Raw genomic sequence first — 27191 nt, forward strand, 5'->3', positions numbered from 1 at the left:
TGTGTGCTATGAATATGGAGGAACATTTTGAGGGAGGTGCAGGATGAATTTTGGACTCCTGGTTTGAGCAGCCTTTTGGGCAGGGCCAATATAACAAAATTCCCCTTTGCATCTTGTTCAGCCATGGTCCAAGCTGCAAACAACTTTCGTGGTTCATTGGAATGTCCTGTGAGCACGTCAACAGGGTGCAGGTGACAGATCCATGAAATAATTGTCTTTTCTAAAGCTCATGAACTTTGTATTTTTCTTTCTGTGTGCAACAAAATTTTGGTTGCTTTGGGATTTTTTTCCTTGCTTGGAGGCCCTACCAGGGACACCCTTGGAGCAGAAGAATGATCAGTAAGGGGGCTGCCAGCACACTAAAGCCTTGTGGTTACACAGGATCAATAAAGCCATTCCAGCTCTGACAGTGGCATCCTCCTGTTTGCCACTCAGGGATGCTGGCCAGGAATAGAACTTCTGGTCCTGAGCCTGTCTCATGGGGAATTCTGTGGCTTTGTCATGTGAAACACCAAGTGAGAGGAGCTGGTAAGGGCAAGCTGAAGGCTATGGGGCTGAGTTATTCCTGGTCGTGGAGCAACCAGAGCAGTTCTCCCCTGCACTGTGATGGGAAGAGGTAGTCCAGGTGAAGATTTCAATCTGCAAATCCCCTTCCATGTAGGGGAAGTTCCCTGCTAGTTGAAGGTTATGACACAGTAGTGATATATAAGAGCATTTTGTTGATACTCTTCTACCACTTGATTATTAAAAAAAAGATGTTTTGAGACAATCCAGCACTCTTCATGTAGTTTGCTGGCTTTAACACTGTATTCAGCTTTACATAAAGAAGTAGAATTAAATAAAATATGAAGCAGAACTGAATAGCTGAAGTTGAACTAAATATAAATATGTTACTTTTATCGCAGCTCCCTAATGAGCTGTTCATTAGGAAAAATATCTTAAATTGACAGTGAATGCAAAGTGTGGTCTCAAAAAAGTCTCCATGCAAAAGGTGTACTTTGGAATGGGGACTTTGCTTCCCTCCAATTTCAGGAAATCTATAAACCAGTCTATATCACAACCCAAATGAAAGATAGTAACATAGCTTTTATTTATTATAAGAATATCTAATTTAATTTTTTTTTAATTTAAAATGAGGTTTTTGAGGAGGGATATAAAATGCTATGTCTGCAAGTGTGGCTCTTCTTGACAGAGGCAAAGAGAAACTCCCCACACCCACTTCCCAATCTTCTACTTAATTTTTTTTGTTTTTTTTTCCTTTTGTTTGGTTTTTCCTTTTACCTTTTTTTTTTTTTTTTTTTTTTTCCCCAGAAGTACACGATGCAGGCTCTTTTCATAGTTAATGTTTTGGATACCTGGGCTATGGCATTGTATAAGTGAGCCCAGGACACTTGACAGAGAGAATTGTTAATACATTCCCTTTCCAAATCCTTTGTTTTGAGCATGTCCTCCACCATTTCCCAGGGACTTCAGGGGGTAAATCTCTTTTCACAAAATGAGTAGTGTTGTAATTAATTATTTTTTCATCAGATTAAACCTCCCACCTTATTATTAGGTTTGTTTTCTTTAATATATCTTTTTTTTTTAATTATTTGGTCTGGCTGCTTCTCCCCTCCTATGGGAGATAGGGAGTTGCCTTGTTGTTTTTATTCTTTCTTTTCCTCCTCTTTTTTTCCCCCCTTTGGTAAAGACAGATAAAGAAAGATTTCTTTTCTGTTTGTGCAGAGGTGGAGGCTAATTGCTGGGTTAATTGAGAAGAATGGTGCTTCTGATGTTCTCACAAAGTATCAAATAGCCTCAACATATTTCTCCCCTCTCTCCCTCACTCCACCTAAAGAGACCCATTGAATTTACACATTACTGTACAGAAGTGATTATGGGCTTAATTGTATTTATTTTGCTTGGTGGGGAGGCCATCATAACAGTGGTTGATTGATTTTTATAAAATCACCCTCAAGGTCATGTGTAGGACTTTGCTTTCCTGTGCAGCCATAACAAACAATTTGAGGGTCACAGCCAAAGGCTCCGTTGAGCAATATTCCTGCTTTCTGCTTTCAGAGAAGGGGTCAAGTGCAATAAAAGAAGGAAGCATAACTTTTATTTTCTTTTTTAAAAAAGGAGAAGACAACCTTGTAAAGCAGCAGCTGTATATTTATTCTGACCCAACAGAAACCACAGAGGTGTAGAGGGACAATATGCAATTTTTGGACAGAAGAATTTGTAAGTGTGCCCAGAGTTTGTTTTACACATAGACTTGATAAATGGTTAAATGAGTCCTTCCTAATGCTTTCTTTTCTGTTCTGCATTAATGCCCTTCTTTTATCCTCAGCAGCTGAACTTTACTTTTACACTGTATTTTCTCCCAAAGACCGAGCACCATTTGGATTTGTCCTGGGAGGTTTTCAGAAGCTTTGCAAAGATCCAGGGGACAGCAGCATTGTGAAGTGACTGTGAGTGTAGCTGATCTGCCCCTTTTCCATGGTTAAATTTTGTCTCTGACTGCTGCTTCTAAGGGAAAGCAAAAGAGTCACATACAGCAAATCCCACAATCATGGAACAGTTTGGTTGGCAGGAACCTTAAAAACCATCTTGTTCCAACATCCCTGCTGTGGACAGGACAGCTTAAATTAGACCAGGTTGCTTAAAGCCCCATCCAAGCTGGCCTTGAACACCTCCAGGGACAAGGCAGCCACAACTTCTCTGGGCAACCTGTTCTAATTCCTCACCACTCTCACAGGGAAGAATTTGTTCCTAAAATAAGGGCTTCTGGTGTTCAAGTTGCACCAGAGGAGGTTTAAATTGGATATTAGGAATAATTTCTTTACTGAAAGGGAGGGCGAGGTATGTAATAGACTTCTCAGGGCAGTGGTTGACTCAGCGTCCCTGGAAGTGTTCAAAAAATGGACCTGATGCTTGGAGACATGGTTTAGTGGTGGACTTGACAGTGCTGAGTTAATGGTTGGACTCTGTGATCTTAGAGGTCTTTCCCAGCCTCAGTGACTCTGATTTCCCTTTGGAAGGGTCAAACTTGCATGCCAGGTGTGCACAGCTCCTGCTGGAATTCCTGCTGCTGCTGGGATGAGGTGGGACTATTGCTCCTACTTGCACCCAGAGCAGTTAGCAGCATCCAAGCTTCTCAGACACTCAGAAATCCACAAAAGATATGGAAAATCTTTGATCAACAGCTTGAAAATTTTGAATGGGCAATATGTGACTGAAACTTGGGAAATCTTGTTTGAGACAGAATTGTGATTTTGCAACTGAAGGATAGGACAACAGTCTACCAGCCCTCCTGGTCCAGTGGTACAGCATGGCAGCAATTAATATATTCATTAAAAATTGTATGAAGAGAAGTGGAAACAGAAATTACTGTAACTGAGAATAGAGCATAGGAAGTCAATAAAGACCTTAGGGAAGATGCCTTTTTTAATGTTAGGAGTGAAATAAATCACAGTGATTCACAGTTCCATTTATAGATTGTGGTGATAAAATTATTAACACTGCTGCTATAAAGCAAAAGTATTTAATAAATTTTTCTGTTCTAGGTATGGGAAGAAACAGGATGCTAAATTATATCATTAGAGGAAGATGGACCAGCAGTCCATGTATTGTCAAATAATGCTAATGGAATGAAAACATTAAATATTCTTTCAGAATACATAGTCTTTACATCGACAGGTCCAGTCTCATTCAAGATCTTTAAAACTGCTGCTGGAGTCAGATATCTTGTGTTGTTTTACACGAAACAAGCTGAAATTTGTTCTGGTTCTTCACAATCCATGCAGTGTAATTTGCAAAGATTCTATATAAAGGCTCAATACTAATACATTTGTACATAGAAAAGTATGTCTAGGGAAAGAGACAATTTACATATAGGAGAGTTGGTGTTTTTGAGAGCAAACCTGTGGTTCCCAGTGGTTATAAGTAAGAAAATATGAGATTTATCTCTTCCTTTTATTAAGCATATTCTGTAAAAAATTATGTTAAAAAATTGGAGAGCAATGAAATTGGAAAAGAAAATATTTAATGGGTAGTCCCTATTCAAATACTATTTTTATAAGCCTAAGAAATGAGGACTAAGTCATAAGACTTTGTTATAAGCTCAAGAAATCATTGAAACAAGGAAAGCCCCTCCATGTGAGAATAAAAAAGGAAATCAGGTTAAGCAGAATATGAGCAATGGTGAGCAATGATCAAGATAGTACTTAATCTGTTTTTTTTATTAGAATCTCTGTCCTTTTTTTTTTTTTTTTTTTTGGTCTAAATACTGCAATTACACAAATGTCTGATCTCCCTTCTTCTTGCTAAGATTTGGCAGTGTTATCATGAAATCATGGAATGGTTTGGGTTGGAAGAGACCTTAAAGATCATCTGATCATCTGGTTCCATCCCCTGCCATGGGCACAGACACTTTCCACTCTTTCCACTATCCCAGGTTGTTCCAAGCCCCATCCAGCTTGGTCTTTAGCACTTCCAGAGTTGGGCAGCCACAACTTCTTTGGGCAATCTGAGCCATGGCCTCCCCACCCTCACAGGGAAGAATTTGTGAGGCAGGAGAGCCAACTGGGTGGTAGACAGAGAGATCATCATTAAAAACTGCTTCCACTTTTAGCAAACTGGCCGTGGGATGAGCTGGTACAGTTATCAGCTACTTCACACAAAGGGAGCAGGGTAGGCCCTTTGTAAGAGGTGTGAAGCTTCCAGACTTTGGGAATTTCCCTACTCTCTCCGGGGAAACGGTGGCTTGACCTAGAAAGGCACATCCCATGTGCAGTGTGACAAAATGAATGAGGGTCCACTCTGTCCACATCCATTGTAAAGAAAGTGACAGCGTCCTTCACAGGAGAGAAAATATAAAATAGATAATGGAAGGAACCATTCCAAAGTGACAGACGGGGATTTTCAGCTCATGAGAGGCAAGAACAAGGGAGGCATTTGACAGAACTGGAGAGCTTGAGTCAAAAAAATTGGGATGGAAATGGTTTTTCATGCATTATGCATTTAACCCACAGAATTCATTGCTTCAAGAAGTCGTTGAGACCAAATATCACAAAGATTCCAAAGACCAGTTCTTTATTACTGGCAAATCTTATCCAGTTATACTAATAGTCAGTGGGAGGAAAATGTTGGCAAGGAGTTGAACCCTTATGCTTTGAGGTGAAGCTAACCTCTAATTAGGGATTAAATGAGGTTTTTATGGGATGAGGAGATCAACCCACATCCAGCTAAGAGGGAGATGTGTCTCACACTGTGTTTGGAAGCATCTGGTTTTGAGCAGCATCTGGAAGAGTTTGCAGGATTAAACCAACCGCTGATCTAAACAAGTTGCCAGTTCTTATGTTCCAAAGCAGTTTTCCTCTCCCCTCTGCCAGTCACAAGTAGTTTGTAATCTAAAAAGTAACATAATACAAATTAAGCAGGAATATCCCTTTTCAACATTAAGTGACTTGGTTAAAATTGGGTTTTTCCAAACACAGCTTCCTTTAACTGTCATTAGAGAGTCTGCCCAGGCTGACTGGCCTTGCTCAAGTCTAGAAATCCAGATTGTTGTAGAATCAAAAAATGGACTGGATTAATAGAGTCTTTAAAGGGTTGATAAATTCATAGGGAGAAATAACGAGCAAGGTGGAAATTTCACAGAATGCAATAACATTTTAGCCTTTAATTTTGCTGCAAAGCCCTTTGTTTTCCTACCTCTTACAGTTCCTTTGACTGTGAGAGAATGACTGACTGAATATATGATTGCATTTTGTTCTTCCCTTGTCTTCAGGTGGCAAACTCCTGTTTACTGGACCAGGACCTGTAGAACTGCATGCTCATTACATCCTGGTGTCTGATGGAGGAGAGCTCCAGGTGGGATCCCCTGAGGCCCCTTTCCATCACAAAGCACACATCTATCTCTACGGAAGCCTCCACTCTCCACCATTATTTCCATATGGAGTCAAATTCCTTGCAGTGAGGAATGGGACCCTTTCCATTCATAGTGAGTACATTTCTTTTGATGTCAAAAGCAAAGGATAAATGAATAACAGAAAACAAAACTAAGAAAGCACACAGAAAAACGTTTTTGGAAGAAAAATAAATTGACAAAACTTTGGTCATGACTCTCATGGAATCATGGGATGGGTTGGGTTGGAAGAGACCTTAAACACCATCTAGTTCCAAGAGCCATTCCATGGGTAGGGACAACTGCTATCCCAGGCTGCTCCAAGCCCCATCCAGCCTGGCCTTGGAAAATTCCAGGGATGGGACAGCCACAACTTCTCTGGGCACCATGTGCCAGGGCCTCACCACCCTCACAGGGAACAATGCCTTTCCAATATCCTACCTGCCCCTGCCTTCTGGCAGTGGAAGCCATTTCCTGTGTCCTTTTCCTCCATCCCTTGTCCCAAGTCCCTCTCCAGCTCTCCTGGAGCCCCTTTAGGCCCTGGAAGGGGCTCTGAGATCTCCCTAGACCCTTCTCTTCTCCAGGAGAGGACCCCCAGCTCTCCCAGCCTGGCTCCAGAGCAGAGTGGCTCCAGCCCTCAGAACATCTTCATGGCCCCTTCTGGACCCATTCCAACAATGCCACACCATTGTTATATTGTGGCATAGGAGAATTTAGACATGGAGCTTTTCTCGAAGTCTATGAAATATGGGTATAAAATGGCCATTTCTTGGTTCGGGAGTTTGGACATGGAATTCAAGTCCAAACTCAATTCAGAACACTGGTGCACATTTCTCAAGTTCTTCTCTACTGGGCTATTTTTAAAAGCTCTACGTCTCATAGAGGAGGAGAAAAAAAAAAAAAAGAAAAAGAAAAACCATCTGAATGTCTCATCTCCCTTCCTCCTGTTTGTGTGTGCCAACCTTCCTGTTGGTGGGAGTTCATACCCTCCAGCAGGTCTTGAACTTCCACCCTGTGCCCTACAGGAGGAAATGTTGCTGTCTGAGCACAGAAACACGTGGCTTTTGGACAAAAATGATGTCAGGCACCAAGGGTACCATCGGAGCACAGGCAGGGAGTGAGTTGGGCCTCTGTGCCATCATCCTGCCAGCTCACAGGAGCTGAACAAGGCTGGGAGAAGTTGGGTTTGGAGGGGAGTCAGTGAACAGATGCTTTTCTGAATCAGGAGAGATGATCAGGGGCTGAGGAAGGAGCTCCTGGCAGGGGCAGGAGAGGTGGGGCTGCACCTCAGCACCATGTCAGGTGCTCTTGACCCCTTCATTGAGACACAGCAAGGCTCAATTATTTACTGCTTGTAAAAGGCTTCAATAACTTCAATGAAGTGGCTTTGCAGAGTGTTTCTACCCCATTTGCTGGAGGGTCTCTGTGAAGGAGGGCTATTAGAGCATCTTGGCTGAATCAACTGTCTGATACCGGCCATTGAGTTTCACACAGTTATCCCAGCCCTGAGCTCAGTAATTCCTGTTAGATTAAAACTTGCCTTCCAGAAAGGCTTGGTCTTTGAGGACGTCAAGGGAGACAGAAACCAGCGTTTTCCTTAGAGGCTTTTTCCAGGGGATTAATTTGGTTAATCATCCATTTTTCTTTTTCTTTTTAGAGAAAAGTATTGAGATTTGAATTTTCCTCATAGCAACTTTTGCTGCTTCACTTTCTGTGTCTTCTGCCACTTTAAAGTGTCCTTCTATTCTTGGTTTGACCCCTGTAAGAGAGGATTTTGTCCTTAGATTGTCAGCACTTTGCAGCATGAGCCTTCACTTTTCCATGCTTTTTGTTTTCTAGCAAAAAAGCCAGTAGCAACTCTTGGCAGCTGTGCCTCCTGTGCTGCTTCTGCTTTCAATTCCAAGCCTGTATCAACTCTGCCTTGGTGACTCCATCACCCAACTGAAGACAAAAATCAAAGACAAACAGGGCAGAGCACATTTTGCAGTCTTACCTTGACAATGTGACAGAGGGAGGTAAACCCAGGCTTCCACATCAGTACCTCTGAGTCTTTTCTCAATGATAATTTATCCATTTTACTCAGTGCCATAATTCTCAGTGTGTCTTCAATCCCCAGGAAAACAAGAGGATGAGGTCTGGAATCCAAGTATTATCTGGATGGAGATATACAGAGTCAAAAGTAGCTTGACCCTTAGCGGAAAAAACTCTTGGTTTCAATTTTTCATAAATTATTGGATTATTGAAAGGCTTGTGTGTGAAGGGATGTTAAAGACCCTCTAGTCCACCCCCATTCCTTGGGCAGGGATGCCTTCCACTATCCCAGGTTGCTCAGAGTCCCATCCAGACTGTCCTTGGACACTTCCAGGGATCCAGGGGCAACCACAGCTTCTCTGGGCACCCTGTGCCAGGGCCTCACCACCCTCACAGAGAAGAAATTCTTCCCAATATCCCATCTAACTCTGCCCTCTGTCAGTTTGAAGCCATTTCCCTGGTCCTGTCCCTCCAGGCCCTTGTCCCAGGTCCCTCTCCAGCTCTCCTGGAGCCCTTTTAGGCACCGGAAGGGTCTCTGAGGTCTCCCTGATCCTTCTCTTCTTCAGGCTCAACAATGCCAACTCTTATTCTATTATTATTATTATTCAAAACCAATTCATATTCAAGAAGTCATAACAATTTCTTATTCAACAGATCCAGAGTAGCTATGAAGTCTTTTTTAAGCTCTGCAACACACACAGCCCCAGTGCATGGCTGCAATTATTGTTCATTCAAACCATGTAATCTGCAATTTAACATCGAAGCAGTAGAAGCCTGCTAGAAAACATGACAGAAAGTAGTGGGTTTTTTTACTAGGTTCATATTGCTTACATAGAAAAAAAAAATCTGCTTTTCTGTCTTCAATTTAGCATCAGTCTGGTCTGTGGTATGGAACAAATTGTGGAGCATGACAGCCCCTTTCATATATATATATATATATTTATATTTTTTAATATATATATATATATGAAAGAGGCTGACATGCTCTGCAATACACATTTGTGAGATACATTTATATACACGAATATATATGTTATCTCAGATCAAATCATTAAATAAGCAGGTTTCTAAATTCTCAGCTGTCTTGGCAAAGACAGAACCGAGCACATTTTAATTCCTTTTCTCTTTCAGGCTGGGAATGTTGGCGGATGCTCTGCAGCTCTGGTTGAGTTCAGATTGTTTAGTAAGCGCTGTCAGCTCCTCACTTTGATATGTTAATATGACTAAGGGTTTCCCACAATTCCCTCATGAGTGGCAGTCCTTTGCTCCGGTAGTTGTAGCAGACTGGGAAATTTCACTGTTGCCTTTGGCTTTAGCCAACTCCCCTGCCAGTCAGAGCGTGCCACCATAAACTGCCTGTCAATCACCCGTCACTTTGAGAGGGGGTTTCAGCCAGCCAGGGCAACTCGACTTTTTGACAATGTAATTATGGCCCTTGCATCTGCAGTAGGGGCCTGAGCAGGGCTGAGAGAGTTTTATTGATTGTTCAGAAGGGAAATTTATCACTGTCTCCAGCTCCATTCGCGCTCTACTCCCTGAGAAACTCTCCTGACAAGCTTCGGGAGAGAAGTTCAGCGGGTGGCCTTGGCTGTTCTTGTGCCTTTGTCCTTCCCAGGGAAAATGGAGACACCAGTAGATGCTGAGTGAGGAAGGAACTGGGTGCAGAATGGAGATGCTGCATCAAAGCAAAGAACCCCCACCCTGTCCTTGTGGCAGCCTGATCTTGTGGTCTTAACACTCTTATCATGGAATCCCAGAATGGATTGGGTTGGAAGAGGCCTTAAAGCTCATCCAGTCCCACCCCCTGCCATGGCCGGGGACATCTTCCACTACCCCAGGTTGCTCCAAGCCCCGTCCATCCTGGCCTTGGACACTTCCAAAGGGATCCAGGTTCAGCCACAGCTTCTCTGGGCAACCTCTGTCAGGGCCTCACCACCCTTACAGGGAAGAATTTCTTCCCAATATCTTATCTAAACCCACCATTCTTCAGCTTAAGACCATTTATTCTTGTCCTGTCCTTCCAGGCCCTTGTTTAAAGTCCCTCTCCAGCTCTCCTGGAGTCCCTTTAGGCAGTGGAAGGGGCTCTGAGGTCTCTCTGGAGCCTTCTGTTCTCAAGGCTGAACACCCTCAGCTCTCCCAGCCTGCCTCCAGAGCAGAGATATTGCCACACACTGAAATATTTTAATTTTTTTTTTATTATTTATTTTCAGCAGTCCTGTGTAGGTGATCTTGTTGTTCCATTGTGTCCCCATGAAGCAGATTGTGACTCTTTCCAAAAAAAGACCAGCATTCCTTTGTCAGGCATTTATCTAAAACTTTGTGTCAGCACTCTGCTGGGAAAGAATATGAGCTGTGAGCAACCTATTCCAGTGGAAGTTGTTCCTCCCATGGCAGGAGGTGGAACTGGATGATCTTGAAGGTCTCTTCCAACACAAAACCTACTGTGATTCTGTGGTTCCGTGAGCCTTTTCCCTGAATTTTGACTAATAATATGTATCCCCTCAGATGAAAGATGTTAACACTTCAGATTAAAAGCATGCTGCATTTACCTTGTCCAAACTATGAAAGGTGTGTGGTAAAGAAAAAACAATGTCCTGAGAGTTTTGGTTTAATAACTTACTTATTTATAATCAGGATAATTTAAACAGAGGTGTCAGTAGTCACTTCAATGCTCAAAAATCATGGCCAGTCCTACTGCAAAGAATGTCCCTGCATTTGCAATGGAGAAAATTACATTTTGATTCTATCCCAGATTTCTCTGTAGCCAAAGCAATCTGATATATTTTCAGGGTTAGCTCAGGAAAAAAAAAAGTATTTTTTATCAGTTAAACCAATTATTAATTGTAATTGCTTTTAATCAATAATAAAACACAAAATATTTGTGAGCTGTTCACTGTGCTCTACAAAGCCTGCGCATTCCTCCAGAGATCAAACATTTAATCAAATGCCTCTTACTTTGCCTCCATTAGGCAGTGTTATATATCTGTGCTGAGTTTGAGATTAAGAGATCATAGACAACATGAGAGAATTTGTTCTGCTTTACTCATGTATTAAAAAGAAAAGCTTCCCAGGGGAAAAAAATAAGGGAAAAAAAATCTGTAGCAGGGGGATTCAAGATAAGGTGCAGAGATCTGTTAGAGAAAAGATTTTTTTTTTTACTCCACTGAAATGCATCTATTCAGTAAATGTTATTTTTCACTACCCGAACTTCCTGATTTCCTGAGCTTGCTTCCATAGGCTGGTTTTCCTTAGGTGCCCGCTATTCTGTGTGGGGGCTGCAGGAGTCTTTTCTCCTCCTGTGACAGTGTTTTTCCTTTCCAAGACCTTGACTTTAACATGATGCATTAAAGCAGATGGCTCTGGAACAGAAGGCTGAGCTGCCTTGAATCCCCTCGTGTTCACCAGGGGTAAGAAACTGCACTTAGGCACTTCCCATGGAGTAACTAATGTACAATGACTTGTGCCTTCACTTTCTTATTCACAAATATAAGATGACCATTAGATTTTAAAGACCTAGCAGATGGGGGGAAAAAAAAGAGTTGGGTTCAGGGCAAGCTGCTGTGTTTTTCACAGTTTGCCCTTCTTTCTAAAGGAAATGCATCTATTATCTTTGATTTAAGCTTAAATTGGTTGATTTGTGTTTTGGTGCTGATCTTACTGAGAAAAACATGATGCAAAGGGGACAGAGAGATGGAAACTAATCTATATTATATTATAAAGATAAGTATAATATAGGTAATAAAGATATTAATGCAATATAACACAATACATACTATATACTGGAAGAGAATAGAATAAAATAGGATATAATAGAATGTATAAATAGACCATAGCTAATATACCTATTTATAATTACCTTGTGATTCCTGACAGGGTGCAGGTCTGTGGGTTGTTACAAATGTGGAGGCATATTATATATTAAATAATTTTCTCCTTCAAACTTTCAAATATAACATCAAAATACTGCTTCCACTTCTGGTGCTAACAAAACCCAGGTTATTGGCTGGAGGAAAAGAACACCCAGCAGCAAATTCAGAGTTAATTTCCACCCTAGACAGGAGAAAGGCTGAAGTTTGGGCTTCCTGGGTAGGTGGTGGAGGTGTTCAAGAAAAAACTGGATGTGGCACTCAGTGCTCCTGTTTAGTTGACAAGGCAGGGATTGGTCACAGGTTGGACTCAACCTCTGAGGTCTTTTCCAGCCTGAATGATTCTGTGATTCTGTGGATTTTGGCAAATTGAGGGGCCTGGACCCAGCCCTGGCTTTCCCCAGAGCTGCAGGCTGAGCCAGGCAGGGACCCTCCCTTTGGGCTCACCCTCACTTTTCCTGGTGCTGAATTCTTCTCTATCACATTCTGGGGACATGGGAAGCTGATCTTAGCCTGACAATGGTTGTTCTGCCCCACATTCCCCCTCCTGCAGGGAGATATGCCCTGTCTCACTCCACAGCAGCATGGGAGATGGACTGGCAATCACAAAAAGTGTCACCAGCTGTCTGCAGCTCCCTGCAGGATCCACTGTCCTTGGCTGCCACGGCTGGAGCTCTTTGTTCCTGGTCTAAAGACCTTTTCCTCTGTGGCATCTTTGGTTGTGAGCTCGTTCTAGGTGTGGAGCATGGATTTTGGTTGATGCAATGGCATTACAGGAATATCTTTCCCCTTGTTTTCAGGACGGATGTGACTTAGCAAAGTGACTGGGGGATCTCTGATTAAAGGGAATGTTTGGAAATTTGTGCATTTATGGGACGGCATGCAGGGAAAGTACATTTTTTGCAATGTAAATTGTCAGAAAAGGACAATGTCGAGAGTTTCTCTAAATCTGTTTAAGCCCTTCCCATCCTCAGTAAGATCCTAGAATGATGGAATGTGTTGGAAGGGTCTTTAAACCCACTTCATTCCAAACCCTGGCCATGGCAGGGACATTTTCCACTAGACCAAGCTCCATCCAACCTTACCATCCTTGAACTTCCAAGAAAAGAACATGATAATCTTTGCTTTCTCCAGGGTGCTGTTGAAAGGTATTCAGGTGGAAATGCTTTAAGTGAAAACTTCAGTTTCATGAACAGGAAACTTTCAGCAGGACTAGGTCACTTTCAAGGATATCTCCCAGAGGACAACATAAAAGTTATTCAGTTTGTCCTCTTGTCCGGATGATGTCAGATTTTTTATTTTTGCTCATTGAGAGAAGATTCAAGATCAAGTTGGATGGGGTTCTGAGCAACCTGATCCAGCTGGTGTTCCTGGTCCTTCAACAGGAGGAGGGGAGCTGGACTAGATGACCTTTAAAGGTCCCCTCCAACCCAAACCATTCTCTGACTCTGATTCCAAACTATGATTTCAGCCCACGTAAAATACCCAGTGTTGTCCTGCTGCAGCTTCTTGTCAAAGAGCTGATAAACTCTTGGGTGTCCTAGGGGTTAATGAGCAGTTATAAATCAGAATCCCATCACCTTGGGATGGGAATGAAAAGCTCAGCAGTGGATGTGGCAGGAAAGCTGCTCTGCATCTCCCCAGGAGCTGCCCACACACAGCAGTGAGTCCTGCAGGACTGCACAGGGATGGGAAGGCAGCTCCCGGTTCCAGGCAGAGATGTCTCTGTCTTTCTAAGATGTGCAGCAAGTAAAAAACCAACCAACCAAACAAACAAACAAAAAAACCCCAAAAAAACCCAACAAAATAAAACCCAAAAAAACCTAACAAACTCCTCTCATTGCAAAATAAACTAAAAACATACAAATTCTTATGGAATATATCTAGGACTGGAATCAACAGAGAAAGCAAAAATAGCTAGAAACATTCAAGTCCAGAGGGTTGACAGCTCACAGTTCAAGCAAATGTTTTTTTAACACCTTTGAAAAGATAGTAAAGCAGCTTTCATTCTTTTTTGATTCCTTTTTTGAAACTCTTTATGCCCAGTGACTGGACTGGTCACTGCAAGAGCTGAAGTAGCTGTGACACTTTAAAAAAAATTATAAAATCCAGGTTAATAAAATGTTTTTTCCTAGTCCTTAATTAAGGATCTGTCACTCGAAGATCTATTTGGCCATAGACAGCTGTAGCAGCACATCTGTGTGCTATCCTGACTAAAGAGGCTTTTTGGAAAAGGTTTTCTATTCCTTTTAACTTGAAGAATTCAATCCATTATTATTTTTATGGTTTGTTTTATTAACCGAAGCAACAGCAGCAAAATGTCTTAGTCGTGGATATAAAAATATATTTTTAAAAACTCATCTTTTTCCTGAAGCACCAGTTTCCAATGGCAGTACTGCCAGTTATCACTTTGACATTTGAAAATTTTAGGAATGGCCAAGCTAAGTTTGATTAGGAAGTATATTTTGGGTCAGGAAAAGGGAATAATAATAATAAGGGATTATGACAATGGAGAGGAAGCTATATTCCTAAGATAGTCTGACACCAGAAATGCTGCAGGAAAGTGTGTTGTATTTTATTACCTAAGACAATCATAGAGTCACAGAATGGTTTGGGCTGGAAGAGACCTTAAAGGTCTTCTTGTTTCCACTCCCTGCCATAGGTGAAAGCTTTTTTATATTCTTTAAAAAAAAATAAGAAAACTAGTTATAGTCCATTGAATTATATTATTAACTCATCTTGGAAAGTTCTATTTTTTTTTTTTTTTGTGAGGGTAGGAAAACAGTTTTCTTTTCACTTTGTTCCTGGAAACTGAAAGCTCCTATTCCCATTTACTCTAAAGATTTACAGTGTAGCTACAACAGATTGACAAATTATCTGCAGTGTAATTTGTACATTCCCAGTAAGTAGATTTTGTGTCTGAGCCCTCCAGTTCTTGTAAATTCCTTTTGTGGAATAAAGGGATCTCATTACCTCAATTTTAAAGTGCCAATAAACAGTCAGAAGGTGTAAAAGAGCTTTATAGTTTGTCAACACCCAAAACAACTGCATGTTCACAACTGGGTTGATTAATTTGTGGTAAATAGAAGCAAAAATGAGATGCAGCAGAGTCCTGTTTGTCAGAGGAGAAGGGTTCAAACTCTGCTGCCCTATGACAAAAAGGGGAAGTTTTTCAAAAACATTTAAACAACTTTTGGGAGAAAGACCAACAGAACCATGGCAGGCTCAGAACTGGAACCAGTTCTCTTAAAACCCATTAAAAGATTCCAGTTTGTACCAACACTTCCATGGGTAAACCCTGTTCTCCAGCTCTGCCTGACTCTGGATGTGGCTCAACTGCTTGCTGTCAGGTTTGGTTAGGAGGTTCCCAGGGTGTCTAAAGTTAGGTAACAACATGTACTGCAAAAAGTCTTGTTTTCAGGTCAGGGACATCTGTTTTCCATGAAAAAAGTGCCTAACCCAAAAACATAGAAAGGTTTGGATTGGAAAAGACCATAAAGATCAACTTCCACCCCCTCCAGCGTGGTGGGCCCTGGTTTAATACAAAAAAATAAATTAAAAATTAGGCACCTCCTTTGATGATCAGTGTCAATCCAAGTTTCTCTTCTAGTGGAAGCTGGAACATATTTTAAGGCAGTGGGCAAGAGGTGATATTTTCTAAATGTGCAAAGAATGGGTAAAATTATTACTTGAGTGCTTCATAGATGGTCTGATAAATAGAGACTCTAAAGATATTTTGTCTGAAGCAAAATTTCCCACTGTGGTGAGGAGTGGGATGTGGAAGTGCCTTTCTCAGCTGAGATCAATAGCACTACTTTTTGGCCTCTCCCTCCCTCCCTTTCTGTTCTGGAGTGCTGAAAGTTGGCAGAGAAGCTGGAGTTGTGCTTAGGGAGGGAATCAGTGATGAAGGGAGCCCAGGTCTGTGCATCCCATCAGGTCCAAGGACACCTGTCCCTGTACCAGGGACAGCCACAAGTTAGGGCAGATGGAGTTTCCAAGGCTCCTTGGCTGCTCAGGTGTTTTCTGAGTCACTTTGGGTCAATCCCCTGGTCTGAATGAGGGGACAGCTCTCCTGTGCCTGCAGTGAGGCAGAGAGACTCCTCTAGGTGATTCAGATTGTGTAGGATCCCCAGGAGCTCGTTTTCCCCACTGATTACAGGACTTGTCTCCTAATCAATTTGCAGCAGCCTCTCCTTACTCTGTAGTAATTCCTTTCAAACCCCTTTATTTCAGTGTTTCCAACTGCAGCAGCTTCAGCCTCCAAAGCTGAGTGACTAGAGATGAATATCAAACACCCAGTTAAAGTTTTCTGTGCACTTTGAGTCACCCACTGTACACCTGGAAGAGGAAATTATGCTCATGTCTTTTGTAATCAAAAGATTGTAAATAATGGACTAATTTTTTTAAACCTACAACACTCAGTACAATGCATGTTTTGCATTCTGTGGACAGATTTTCCTGTGACCCTGGAGATGTGTGCCGAGACACACCTTGCTGGTTTGCTCAGTTTTGATGTGACTTGGAGATATTTCTGTAAATGTCAAATTCACATCTCCTGTTGAGCTACTTAGAATCATGGAATGGTTTGAGTTGGAAAGAACCTCAAAACTAATTTAATTCAAACCCTCTGCCATGGGCAGGGACACCTTCCACTACCCCAGGTTGCTCCAAGCCTTATCCAAGTTGGCCTTGGACAATTCCAGGGATTCAGGGGCAGCAACAGCTTCTCTGGGCAACCTGTGACAGATCCTGACCACCCTCTGACTTGGGAATTTCTTCCTAATATCCGATGTAAGTGATTCCTCTCATAGTTTAAAGCTTTTTCTCCTTGTTTTATCAGTACCTATTGGTATCCGATCACTACTTAGGACTGGGTGAAACCAGCTAGGTAAGTGACATATCATCCCACACTGATTGATGAATTTTTTTGTGTTAGAGGCCATAGGAAATTAAATTTATGCTGTTTTTTCCTCAAGAGTGGCTTTCTACACATCAGAATTGTATCATTCTTAATAATTTTAAATAATTTTAAACCAGGTCTATGCAAGACTGCAGCTTCACATTATGCTTCTAACAGGAAGCCTAACCAGAGTCCTGATGCGAAGATATTCCTGGTCTTAAGATTTGTGATTAATTAATTTGGAATTAATTTTCAAGTCCCTTGCATTTCTAGGCTGCACCATTCTGCTCTGCTTCATATTGAAGGGTGTTCTGTTAAGTCATTTAGTAAATTGCTCGATTCTTGTATTGCCTGCAACAGCTTTTTGTGTCTGAAGGCCCTGTCCTGTACCTTTAACATGAAGTCACTTCTGCTTTAGATCTCAAGATGGGTTTTTTTTTCCAACTCGTGCTTAGTTAATTATTAAAAATGAGTTCAATAATTAAGGAGTTATACAGCTTCATCTATTTTTCAGCATTTGGAGTGTTTCTGCTTGCAGTATATTTTGGGTGAAGAAATAATTTAAATACATCACAGTTGTTGGTCTTTTAAACATTTTCCCCTCAAACAGGTAATTTATTTACCTGTTGCATAGCCCAAACCCTGGCACCAAAGGTTATTTTATGAACTTTGCATGTTTAATCAAAATAGAGTTTCTTTTCAAGGGGAATATATTAGAATTAGGGCCAAAAAACCTCAGTTATGGTCCCTCATTGACACCAGAAAGGTGTCACTGACCGTATCTTGTGTGTCACTTGTGCTGCTGCAAGTAGAGGAGATTCTGACCTGGAGATGTTGTATGTGGGAATATAAGTGGGAAGCAAGGAAATGGATAAATGTGGTGCTTAGGGACATGATTTGGTGGTAGACATGAAAGGGCTAAGTTTATGGCTGGACTTGATGGCCTCACAGGTCTTTTTTAATCTTAGTGATTTTATGATTCTATGAAAGTGGAATCTACTAGACTTGTTTGTTTGGTTTGTTTTCCCCTAACAAAAATATACTGAACTTATTGGAAAATGGAAGTAGATTTTGACCATGCAGAGAAATATCCCACCCCACCTAGATCATCAGGAAAAAAGGTACAACAAACTGTGGAATGGGAGACAGGTAGCTGAACACAGTAAGAGGTGAAAATAAGAAAAAGGAAATAAAGGAAATGGGAGAATGTTTGGATGCCCTGAATATTCTTTTAGAAGAAAAAATCCCAAACAATTGAGAACATTTTCCATAAAATTTTTTGAGTCAGAGCTCAGAAGTGGAAAAAAACCTGAAAAAAGCCTTTTCCATTGGAGCATGTTTTGAATGCAGAATGATATTTCCCAGTCCTCAGTGACAGGAGTTGTTGCCCAGCAGTGCTGCTGTGGAGTGTGTGTGTGACAGATGAACTCCACAGGGGTCAGTTGTGTGTCTGGACACAGATGCATGAGAACACACATTAACACAGGCACACAAATCAACACCAGAAACAAAATGTCCAGAGCTGGAGACAAATCGTGCAGTGCTCCACATGCAGATGACTGCTGCCAGTTGTGGGCTTTTACGCCAGACCTAAAAATTCATGAGAATTGCTCAATGGAAGAAGATAAATTAATAAAAATTAAGAGTGCTGCTGGTAAAAGAATGCACATAGGATGAAATTAAGAGGGGTTTTATGAGCTGTATTGAGGATGAGATATTTAATGTCTGGTGGAAGGTGGGTTTTGTCTACGCCTGCATTAGAAAACAGCGTGGTCCTGTAGAAGCAGAACTGTAGGGTGAATGATGTACATGCTGAGGATGCAGGGTCCACGTGTTCTGGGGGCTACTACAGAGTCATTCCAGTCTGGTTCCATTGGCACCTACAGTGTCCTATGTGTCCTACTGCATTTCAGCTTCTGCATTGGTTTCACAGAATCCCAGGATGGGTCAGGTTGGAAGGGACCCCAGTGGGTCACCTGGTCCCACCTCCCTGCTCGAGCAGGGTCATCCCAGAGCACAGGGCATAGGATTGTGTCCAGACAGTTCTGGAATAACTCCAGAGAGGGAGTCACTCAGTGCTCGGTCACTGCACAGGAAAGTTCTTCCTCATGTCCAGGTGGAACTCATTGGGATCAGTCCCTGCCTGTTCCTCTGGTGCCATTGCTGGCCCCTGGAGCAGAGCCTGGGCCCTGCTCTGACCCTCCCTGCACACAGGGACACCCAGGGCTGAGGGCCCCTCTCGGCTGGGGTTCCTCTGGAGGCTGAACAGCCCCAGCTCCCTCTGCCTTTCCTGCTAAGGGAGATGCTCCAGGCCCTCCATCATCTTCATTACCATCCACTGGACCCACTCCAAGAGCTCCATGTCTCTTTTGTCTTGAGGAGCCCAGAATAGGACACAGAAAGCCAGATGCACCTCACAGGGCTGAGCCAGAGATGTTTGATGCCTTCCAAAACATTTTGTAATATGAACTGAAATACCTTAAGTGAAGAATGTCTGGGAGATTTTCTTAGCTGGAAGTTGAGAAATTTCAAGTTTGATTTAAAAAAATGTAATAATGCAGAAGTGTCTCAGGTTTAGATGTCCATCATTGACACACAGAACAGGTGTTCATGTATACTTCAAAATAAAAGAGTATAAAGATTTGATTCTTCAGTGATTCTGTTGTGAATTTATTGTCTTGGAGGTGCTACTTCTTATTTCCATCTTCATTAAGGAAATAGTTGGGACACTAGAATATAACTAATGAAGACACTGGAGTATAAGGAACAAGAAAGTGAAACAGGATATGGACAGAGCAGCTTGCTTAAAATAATTTGAAAATGATTTATTGAATGCAACCTCTGCACTCAGTGATTTCTGCTATTATTACTTTCCTTCAGTATGACCAAGGAGGACAGTAACTTGCTGTGGGCTAAAGGTAAATGATGATCTATTGCAAGGGAGGGAAGGAAAAGTATTTTAAAGGTGGGTGTGTGAAGCACACGCTCTCCCCTGATGGTGTTCATTGTGCTGGACCTCACTGGACCAATCTATTCCAAAGCCTGAGAGGGAAATGTCAAAAGTTAAAGCAAAATTAATTAAGTGAAGAAAGGAGGGTTATAGGGCAAGATTTTTCATTGCTGGGGCTTGTTACATCCGGATTTCATAGAATCATTGAATTATTGAATGGTTTTGGTTGGAAGGAACCTTAAAGGCCATCTCATTCCACTGCCCTGTGATCGACAGAGACACCTCCCTTTAGACTAGGCTGCTCTGAGCCCTGTCCAACCCAACCTTGAAGCAGGAGAATGCTACTCTTCTTTTTTTATTTTTAAAGTGGATTGACTTGCTTTTTAACCTTTTTTTTTTCCCCTTGTTCTTTTCAGGCTGGATGCCCAAAGTAGTTTTCACACACTTGAAATCATCAGCTAATGCTAGTGACACACGATTAGTGCTCCAGGAACCTGTTGATTGGCAACCTGGTGATGAAATCCTGGTGGGAAGCTCAGGCCATGGAGATGCACAGCAGCAGGAGGAAGTGGCTGTTGTCCAGTCTGTGAACAACATGGAGTTGCACCTTAGATCACCACTCAGGTATCCTTTCAGGAGATTTTTATAGCAGAGAGCTAAACAAGGAGAAAATTTGATCAAAGTCAGGGTTTGCCGTTCCCTGTGGGACATAATAACTATATAAATCCCTTTAACAAAGGTGGCCAGTGATATTTCAGTTCTTCACTCCCCTAAAGGTAGTGGATATTCAATCCTGAATGTTTAAATTCTATGTTTAAATTCTGTATCGTGTCTTTGCACTCAGAAAACCTTTGAAGCAGAAAACACTGATGGCCAGTAAAGTCCAGTGGTGTCAGTATAGGAATGACAAAGAAATATCCTACATATTCAATTCCTTGAGAAATTGCATATTTTTCACAAGAAATGTATGACTTGTGTAAAAAAATATCCTCTCTTCTTGACTGATTTTCTTAAGTAATACACTCAAAGTGAATTTTTTCACTGTGGAAATCTGCTTTGATATTTCCAGTGAGTGTTAATTTCACTGCCTTCCACTTTCTTCATCTACTTTGCCTGGAGATCTTGGACAGACTGAAAACTGCACTTCTTACATAATCTATCTAGAGGCAACCTAACTCCAATGCCCAGGAAGATTAAGGGTATTATTTTCAGAAATAATTTGGGCTTGAGGGAAAAAGTCCTAGTGGTTTTCACCCAAACCTGCTTTGGGAAGAGTATTCAAAGTCTGAAATACATTGTTGTAAATCTCATAGAGTCTTAGAACATCCTAAATTGGAAGGGACCCACATGAAGCATTGAATCCAGTTCTTGGCCCAGCATAGGGAAATTCCAAAATCTCCACCATGTGCCTGGAAGTGTCATCCAAAAGTGTTTTTGAGCTCTGGCAGCCTTGGGGCTGTAACCCCTTCCCTAAGGGGCCTGTTCCAGTGCCCAACCACCCTCTGGATGAAAAGCCTTTTCCTAATAACACAACACAATATAATATTATGTACATAATCTCAGGAAGGTTTGAGAGCTTGTGAAGCTCAAAGATAAAAGCAAACATCAGACAAGAAAAAGCCAATCTAGCACCGGCTGTGCCACTGTCCCTACTGAGAAAAGGACTGAAATGAGCTCAGAATTTGGGAGGTTATGGTCATAAACATAAATAACAAGAAATCATAAACATAATTCCCTCCATCTGGCTGGTGCAGATGATATTTTTTTGTCTTTCATTAGGTACCCCCACAGTGTTGGAGAAGAATGGGGCAATGGCCAAGCTCTGCCTTTGAGTGCTGTGGTGGCACTGATCAGCAGAAGGGTGGTTGTTCAAGGAAATGTCACGCTGGAGAGGATGTCCCACCTCAGGCAGTGTGCAAATGCAGGTGAGGAGGTCTTTTCTCACAGAAATGTACTGGGGAGGAAAACTGCTCCATTAAAATCCCATTGTGGCAGCATCACTGTGTATTAGAACTCCCTCTTCCTAGGATAACTTTGAGATAATTCCAATGCCAGGAAAGAGAGTTTGTCTTTCCAAACATTGTTTGACATTGAAGTGTGAAGTCTTGGGAGTTGAACTGCACTTCATTGTAATATCTCAGATGTATTATTTTCACATTGTTGTTTCAAGCCATCTTGGGAAAGACCCTTTAGTTTTGCCTGAGCCTAAGGGTGTAGAAAAAGAAAGTATCTTCTGAAAACACATTTCAGTGTACATAATATATTAAATTTTTAATTGTGTTTACTGTTTAGTCACTTAAAGACGAAGGAAAAACAAAACAGCCCAATGCTGTTTGTACTCTTTAGTGTAAAATATTGAGATGTTGTTTAGTGTTTAGGGTTGCCAAGGAAAAAATAACAGGTGATGCATAAAGTATCACTGGTGAAAAAATGTTACATATCTCAGTTCTCCTTTAGTTTTACCTGTATGAAATGCCATGGAGTTTGACAGGTGGATTCCTGATTTACACCATCTATTCAAGAGGCAGAATCAGACACAGTGATTATAATGTGAGGAGAGTTAGGTTATCTGGCAACCCAGGTGTAAGGTTTCCTTTAAAAAAAAAAGTGCCTTAGGCTTTCAGACTGTGACACAAGACTTCATTTGATATCCAGCAGCCAGCTGCTTATATTACTCATGGATTTATGGTCCATTTTGTGTGGAACTCATAAATATAGGCTCTGAAACGCACTAACCGTTTGAGGTTTTTATTCGAGTTAAAGGATAGGAGGATTTCTCAGAGGAGTCACCAGAGGAGGAGTGAGCAGTGTTTTTTGTGGTTAATTTACCTTTTTTAAAGAAAAATGAGCATTACTGTGCATCAGCAAGCAGTGCTAGAATTTGAGATCCCCCCTGCTCTTCCACTGAACAAGCCCAAGTAACACATTCATAGTCTGAATCTCATACCAAAATATCTCATACCCATGCAAGGGTCTTTCAGGAATTTTACCCAGCTCTATGATTTAATTTTTTGTCATATCATGGAATCCAAGAATGGTTGGGTTGGAAGAGAAGTTAAAGATCATCTCATTCCACCCTCCTTCCATGGGCAGGGACGCCTTCCACTACCCCAGATTGTTCCAAGCCTTGGCCTGGGACACTTCCAGGGATCCAGGGGTAGCCACAGCTTCTCTGGACAACCTATGCCAGATCAGCACCACCTTCACAAGGAAGAATTTCTCCCTAATCTCTATTCTTGTCATGAAACTGTGGGTAGTAACAGTTCCCCATCCATCTGCAGGGAGAGTCAGGAGAACAGTGTTTAAAAGAAACCAAGAGACTGCCTCGTTTCAGTTTAGTTCTATATATTCATGCCCAACCTCCTTTTCAAGAGCCTCACCTAAGGGAAATCAATGTCAAATCCCTCTTCCTCATGCATACAATTATCTAAAATTAACTCCAAGGAGCTGTCCAAGACATAAAACTACAGCTTCCTGCTTGTTTTGATACATTTCCCTCCAAAATGTCCAGACTTATAGGGAAAGAACCACGCCTATTTTGAGGGACATCAGAAATGCTTGCCTGTGTTGTCTTTGGGCCCGTGTTTCAGATCCCTGCTGGAGTTGGAGTCTCACTGGGTCAGTGGGGAGGATCTCCCCCTGCACATCCCACCCCACAGGGAGGCTGCCACTCACAGCTTTCCCTGGGTTGTGTCCTAGGTCACTCTGGGTGTTTGTACAAGAAAAGTGAGAGGCAGCTGGGCTCTCGGGACCTGGGAGCCATCGTGGTTGTGGAGGCCTTCCAGGGACAGGCGAGCCGGCTCCAGCTGGAGGGGGTCCAGTTCCGCCACGTGGGCCAAGCGTTCCGGCACCACTGCAGCGCCCTGACTGTTACTGGCAACACCTGGATGGCAGGTGAGTTGCCTGCACTGGAGATATCCACCTTCTCCTGCCCAAAACCTGCTTGGCTCTTGAGTCAGTTGGCAAATTGGATTGTTAAATGTGAAAAAAACCCTCATCTCTAGTCTAAGCCCAAGTCACAGAGTGGTTTCACCTGCTTCACTTCCTTTGTATCTCTTCTTCTTCCTAAAATATTTTTTTTTATGCTGCACTGCTCTTTTGATGTAGAAGAGAGTAGCTCTGGAACTGAATGCGCTAAGACACTATGAGTGAGCCCAAAAATGGCTCAGGGCTGGCTAGTTGCAGGGGCCAACATTTAATTTTATTGCCCAGAGGATAAGGAACATATTCATTTCTTTTGACTTTGTCACTGTTAAGTGCCAAATTCATCTCTGTGGAAGTGGCAGTGAGGGCTCTGAAGACTGGTAGTGGTAAGGGCAAGTTAGGTGGGCTCAAAGAATGTTTTAAGGGCGCTGAATGGATTTTCCCTTCCTAAGGTACATTTGCACCTCTAACAGAATCATGAAGTGGCTTGGTTTGGAAGGGACCTGTGCCATCTTCATCACTGTGTGAGGGTCAGGGCTTCTTGGTGGCAGAAGGCAGCACTGGCCAGGATCTGGATGATGGCAAGGTCACCGTGCCTGGCTAGAGAAGGGATGTAAAATATCTGCCCTCAATCTGCAGAGTGATTTGTGCTCACAACACTCCCTTCCTTCCAGACTCTTACATCCGTGGTTGTTGTGTTCTGGACTCCTTTGGCCAAGGCCTCCGTCTGAGCGGGATCTCCAACCTCAGTGTGGACAGCAATGTTTTCTACAACATTTCAGGCCATGGGCTTCTCCTGGGTAAGTGAAGCAGGCAAATATCCACACTACATATAACAGCAGCTTGTGCTGGTTCCCATTTGCATGAAAATGCTTTGGAGGAAAGAATGGCAGATCCTTAACTGTACTCTGAGAACTTTAATCACATCTTCTGCAATTTCTGGTGTCAGTGAATTTGGAATAAGGCTCCCACAATTCCACAGACAACTCCTAGAAGCTATTTCCATTTGACAAGCTCTCTTTCTTCAGGTCAGTCTTCACTTGATCGGGATCAATTATTTTTCAGTGGAAAAATAGTAGATTTTTTTTAGGCGATTGATTAATCTGTCTTTGGAAAAGTGTCATTATGCCATATTTAAGACTACGATTCAATGAAGCATTTAAAAGAATATTACCTTTAACTTCAGTCATTTGATGTTGAAGATAATGGAATGAAAACATAGTTAAAAGTTAACCAGAGAATTTAGCACTTAAATAAATCGGAGCTTGGAGCAACAAAAATGTTAAACACCAAAATATTTCTCCTAACTAACCATCAGGAGACTGACTTCAAGCATCTTCTGCTGGGCTGTCATGTTGCATGAATACCTAAAGATATAGCTTGATTTTTGTTTTCCATAAGAGATGGGATAAAAATAACCAATTATGAGATAAACAGAGGGGAAAAAAAGAAAGCCTTCAGTTCGGATCCTGCAGTTCCCCACACACAGCAAGTTCCTGTGCTGGGTGCTGTGTATACACATAACGAGGAGTGATATATAATGATTTCAAAAGGGAAGATTATAAACCCAATGTGGTTATACACACCTTGCAGATGAAGAAAGTTGACTCAGAGAGATGCAAGAACTTGCCCAAGCTGATGTACAGAGCCCTTGCAGCCATGGGGAAGCAGAGCAGGACCTCCAAGCTTCTGGCATCCCTTGGCTCATTCATGTTGGGATCTGTGTCTGAGCTAAAGGACTCAGAGCTGAGCTGAACTTTCAGCCTGAATAAACCTTATCATCAAAGTGCTTTTAATGGCTTCACTGTCAGCAGCTCCAGAGGATCTGATGGGTTAATTTATATATAATTTTATTGCCCATGAAGGAATATTTATAACAGCTGGCTCTTTGCAGCTCTGGAATTGGATTCTCTCAGTGATTTCACCTAAAGTCCTTATTTTCAGAGGGTTTGCAAGACCATCAAAAAATGTCACTCTGGGCTTAAAATTATTGACACACAAGGTCTGAGCCTGAAAGCCAAAACCTCAAAATCCTGTATGGCTGTCAAAAGGACTTCTTTAGGATCTTGTTCATGCTCTGGTAGTAGCATTGTTTATAGTACACACAGACTGGAAAAAACTGAGCTGATTCCGTCAAAAGACTGAGGGAAGGCTTAAAGTATTTGTTGCTATCCTGAAAACCAGAGGCACAGGTTTTCTTGTCAAGTGGCTTATATTTCGGGTAGTAATGATTTGGGAAGGGATCTGTATTAGGAATAGAACTTGAGCAGGTGTATTTGAAGATAATGACTTCTGTTGGATAAACAAAACTAGATGGATGTGATTTGCTCCTAATGTAGGCCAGAGAGAATGGCCTATGCTTTCCACACAGGATTCCACTTTGTATTCTGCTTCCAGAAGAGCAGCAGTGCTGATCATAGAATCATGGAGTCATTAAGGTTGGAAAAGACCTCCAAGGTGTTCCTGGTTCTGGAAGCTCAACCACTAAACTGATCCTGCCAAGCCCGCCACTAAACCACGTCCCCAAGTGCCATATCTCTATGGCTGCAAACACTCTCAGGGATGGTGACTCCGCCACTTCCTTGGGCAGCCTGTTCCAATGCCTGACCACCCTTTAGGTGAAGAAATCTTTCCTAATATCCAACCTAAACCTCCCTCAGAGCAACTTAAGGCCATTTCCCCTTATCCTATCCATGTGTCCTTATTTGGACGTGGCTTGTATGGGACTGTCCACTCCTTGCCATTGGGCAGCCCGTTTCTTTACAATGTAGTTTAAAAAAAATATTTGTTTTCTTCTTCCAGTTTCTATATTGTAACTAGATCTGGGGCACCCCAAGAGGTCTGTGTTGTCTGATCAATTGGTTGATTGATTTTTCCCTTTCTCTTCTCCTACTCCATTGCTTAGGGCAGCAACCCCCCACTTTTGTGCAGAGATGCACCAGGTGTTTTTCAGCCTGTTTAGAAATTTTCTTACATGTAAGTAGGGCAGTGAATGGACACAGGAGGTAAAGAAGACTTTGAATTCTAGTACTGCCAGGAGCATGCCTGTGTGTGCATAGGTGAGCCTCTTTCCCACTCTAAAACACTCTGAATCTCTTTTCTCAACTGTAAATCTGATTTATAACACATATTTTATTTATTTTTACCATAAAATTGCAGTCCAGAATATATGATTTGTGGTATAGTCACATATAATACCTTGTACAGGGAAATATATGTGAATATAACATCTGGACTTGTGTATATTGAAATGAGAATCATGATAATAGATATATTGAATAATGAAAATATGAATAATGAATAATATGTGCATTTATGTTTATTTTTCTTTTTTCTTTCTCTTATTTTTTCATTTTAATTTTTTTTTCATTTTCTTCATATTTTTTTCTTTTAAAGGTGAGGGACTGGAAGAGGAGAACAAAATTAGTAACAACATAGTGATTGGTCTTTCTGTAACTGATGGTTTATCCAATACTGAGACACTGTCACCAGCAGGGATCTACATCAAGGCTCCTGCCAGCCACATCAGGGTAAGAAGTTCTGGTATAAGACATAACATTTCCTTTCTAATCAAAGGTATCAGAAAGACACAGTGGTTCATTTATTTGGGAGATCACATACATAATATTTGTT

The 27191-nt window shown here is 41.8% G+C and overlaps 1 protein-coding gene across 4 annotated transcripts in view; it reads left to right on the forward strand.

Annotated features, from left to right (window-relative positions):
* The window catches only part of PKHD1 (PKHD1 ciliary IPT domain containing fibrocystin/polyductin), a 238029-nt gene that overhangs the window by 84603 nt on the left and 126235 nt on the right, over window positions 1-27191 (forward strand). For all 4 annotated transcript variants that reach the window (XM_068183212.1, XM_068183211.1, XM_068183209.1 and 1 more), the window contains exons 37-42: window positions 5771-5983; window positions 20051-20258; window positions 21414-21559; window positions 23334-23528; window positions 24233-24358; window positions 26955-27088. In XM_068183212.1, coding sequence (XP_068039313.1) covers window positions 5771-5983; window positions 20051-20258; window positions 21414-21559; window positions 23334-23528; window positions 24233-24358; window positions 26955-27088 — 1022 coding nt within the window. The remainder of the gene's footprint in view (window positions 1-5770; window positions 5984-20050; window positions 20259-21413; window positions 21560-23333; window positions 23529-24232; window positions 24359-26954; window positions 27089-27191) is intronic.

This window comes from Anomalospiza imberbis, chromosome 3 (genome assembly GCF_031753505.1).
Source record: "Anomalospiza imberbis isolate Cuckoo-Finch-1a 21T00152 chromosome 3, ASM3175350v1, whole genome shotgun sequence".
In the NCBI taxonomy this organism is placed as follows: domain Eukaryota; kingdom Metazoa; phylum Chordata; class Aves; order Passeriformes; family Viduidae; genus Anomalospiza; species Anomalospiza imberbis.